The 3,420-nt window shown below is 47.8% G+C and overlaps 1 protein-coding gene across 1 annotated transcript; it reads right to left on the bottom strand.

The window, feature by feature from the left end:
• Positions 1,824-2,778, bottom strand: LOC8066744. The gene has a single exon (XM_002439482.2). It carries the CDS (start codon positions 2,706-2,708, stop codon positions 2,154-2,156), a length of 555 nt encoding a protein of 184 aa, XP_002439527.1. The 5' UTR covers positions 2,709-2,778; the 3' UTR covers positions 1,824-2,153.

Below are 3,420 nucleotides of genomic sequence, written 5' to 3'. Positions count from 1 at the left end.
GGAATAGGTACTAATACATGAATAGAAATGGGAACAACCCATGCTGACAAGTGACAAAACATTCTCAACTCTATACATCAGCTGCTTTAATGTAGTACTAAAAAGCCAACGGACAAGCTGATCATTCTCTGCTCGGTTCTCAACTACTACTTTGTAACTTTGTCAGCCAAAAATTCAGATGTGAATTATGGAAACATCAGACCGGGGATGCAGAGAGCAACCTCGAGCTACACACTCAGTTCCACAGACAGAGCCGGCAAGGATTGGGTCGAGATAGATAAATGAATAAAACAGAACAATCATAGCAATTCAGAGGCAAGCCTGGGCCTGCTTAGCGCCTAGTAAACAGCGTGCCCTCACTCGCAGGAAACAGAGCAGCGCACAATCAGAAAGGGAAAAAGCGTCAAACGAGGGAGGTCGATCCCTCACCATTCTAGGATCCGCGAGGAGCCACGGCAGCGGAGACGAAGAGCCTAGGCCTCCTGGGCCCTTTGTGTGCGGCACTGCTGGTAGATGCGGCCTGCGCCAGCGGCGGCGGCACGGAGTCTGGGAGCCCGCAGAAGCCAGCGGCGGAGAAGAGTAGCGATAGCCGTGGGGACACGAAGTAGGAGGAGGCGAGGACGAGGCTCTCCATGCCGTCGGGCCAAGGCACACTGCACGAGGCATTGAGGTCTCCGTATCCCTCGCTTGCTCGCGCTAGGGTTTGCGCTCGCGTGGTGCCGTGGCGACGATGCTTCGTTTTACTCAGTTGAGATATCGACTCATGTGGAGACAGTGTCGGCCAGATCCAGAGGAGGGAGATGGCACTAGTCAGATCCAGAGGAGGGAGATGGCACCGGTCAGATCTAGGTGGAGGGAGGCTATTGCGGAGGAGACGAGAGAAGTAGAGGGAGGACAGCGGCGGAGGAAGGGGCAGAGAGGGTACGGACCGTGGGTTGGGACTTGGGAGACTGGTACTGAGGACTGCAGACATCGGATCTGAGACTTGATTCACCGCATTTCATAAATTTTTCGGGTCTGAGATTCTCATCACGAGTGACGCGTTTCGTTCCCACGAGTCTATGGTAACAGTCTCCATTGTCAGTGACGCATGTTGTTCAGAAGAGTCTCTGTTAAGTATTTTTCAGTGACGCGTTTTGTTTGCTAACCATGGGCAACATTTCCTAAGTGACGAGTTATGTTTACACATGTCACTGATCTGATATTAGCGACGTGCTTCAATTGTAGGTCACTAATTACGGTGTCTCCTTTGTGTTGTTTTGGCATAGTGTCTGTAATAACAGCTTATTACAGACGTGTATTGATCTCGCCGGGCTGGTGACCCTGGCCGACTAGTTACTACAGACATGCTTACATGATGGCGACTGTATTGTGGGTGTGAATTTAACGCTTTTTCACATTGTGATACAAAAAGATGCACAAACCTTTTGCGTAATGGAGGAAAAAAAATCTTTCCTTCCTTCATACCTCGTAGAAATGCAACCGTCCAGGCCTTGATAGGTCTAAAGAATTATAGCAGGTAGCTATGGACTGATGCGTCTTCTGTTTGCGTCGGCCTTGGAGTGGCAATGAGGATCCCGATTTCATAATGGTATCATGTAATTTTTGTTATTGCCAATGTGGGCTAGCCAATTCTACTTTTGTTAATTCTTCCAAAGAAAAAATTTCTTAAATTAATGGTTGTGTTGGACCGTAGGAGCCAAATGTTTTTTTGTGCTAGATAAGGAATTAAGAACTTTCTTTAGTGCCAAGTAGGTAAGTTGCCCAGAGGCTGCAATTTTTTTGTCCGTCTCTAAAAATAAACGGAGGTATCTCCTAAAATATTTTTTTGTAGTATACTTTGGGGAGCTTCTAATTACATAATTACAATTGTCTCAAGCCAAGGACGTGGTATGTTAGAAAACTGAACAACCAAAGGAAAGCAACCTCTAGCAATCAAAAGATGAAAAGCAATGAAAGGCCCTCTACCTCTTTTCATGACCTACTGAATAAATGTAGGTCTGGAACAAATACATAAAGTTGCTCAATATATCTCATGATTTCAGTGAGTTATTAAGTGAAAAATCAAGTCCTCTCGTCCAAGCATTGCCTGCATGCGGTGCCACCTCACGCTGGGGGGTGCAAGCATGCCTAACTGACTCCGCATGCCTGGTTCATATCATGTTTGCAAGCGTCATGCAGTTGTTGGCCATCTGGTTTAGTTCCTTATCGAACTTCCCCATGGGGTTGGGGATACCAGCCTGGGTGAACGGACGGTCACACGAGTCGAAGTCCTGAACGGCGAGCTGCAGCATGATTTTTGCGGTGCTCGTGTCCTTGAACGTGATGGCCCGCTGCGCCGCACCGATGGTGTCCTGTGTGTTCATGTACATTGTGTCGCAGAATGTAAGGGCCTGCTTCTGCGCCGGTGGAATAGTGCGGGCCGACTTCGCGACGTGCTGCCGCGCCTGCGCAGTGCGCTTGGAGAACGCCTCCACCTGCATGTTGAGCACGGCCAAGTTGTCGATGACCGGGTACTTGGACGCATGCCTCCCGGCTGTGGACTTGCAAACCTCAGGGAATGGGGTGCGAGAGCAGATGCCGGCAACCGCCGGGTTGACAGCACCGCCATGCCCCTTCCCTAATGCCTGCGGGAAGAGGCCAGCACATAGGAACGCCACGACGGCCAGGAGGACGAGCCGTTGGTGGTAGTAGTAGGCTAGCCCCATGGTTTATTCTGTTATAGAGAATATATGCTCGGTGGCGATGAGTATATATTTATGGGCCAGCGAGCAAGTCAAGGAGAGGGTGGTGAGACTGCAAGGTGGGATTTCTTCTTATAACAGGTCTCTTCGGCATCGCAAATGGCGGTTGGCCTCTTAGTCTCTAGAGCTGATAATGACCATTGCTTTATTGCTTATAGTTTGCTGGGTTCTGCATGCTTATCGGGGATACTGAATTAGACAAACTTGTGGCGTACAAAGAAATTGCTTGACGTCGATATTGTTCATGATTAGTACTTCTAATTTAGCTTCATTAGCAAACTGCTTTTATTGACGCCAAAAATCAATAGACAAGAGGTCGCAAGTGACCGGATTGCTTTATTTTCGTAGAAGTTTGTGTTAGTTTTCGAGCAACAACTAGTAAATAGTAGATTATTCCTTCAATTAGTGTGAAGAACCAGCTATTTTACAAGAAAAAAATAAAGGACATCCACTCCATATCAAAAGTATGAGGCCGCGCAGGCTAAACGGCCTTGCAACGTGTCCACATAGGCTTTATTTCCATGGTCGTTGGATGAAGTTAGTAGAGAAATGATCTTTGATCTCTCTGTTAAAATTGGCTTTAGTCTCGAAATTTTGTGCTTCTGGAACTAGGAGAACTTTTAGTTCCGCTTAGGTCCACTAACCGGGACTAAAGACCTCAGTCCAACGGTTACTG

This window comes from Sorghum bicolor, chromosome 9 (genome assembly GCF_000003195.3).
Source record: "Sorghum bicolor cultivar BTx623 chromosome 9, Sorghum_bicolor_NCBIv3, whole genome shotgun sequence".
NCBI lineage: Eukaryota > Viridiplantae > Streptophyta > Magnoliopsida > Poales > Poaceae > Sorghum > Sorghum bicolor.
The sequence above is the reverse complement of the archived record's forward strand: the minus strand, read 5'-3'. Positions and strand labels throughout refer to the sequence as shown.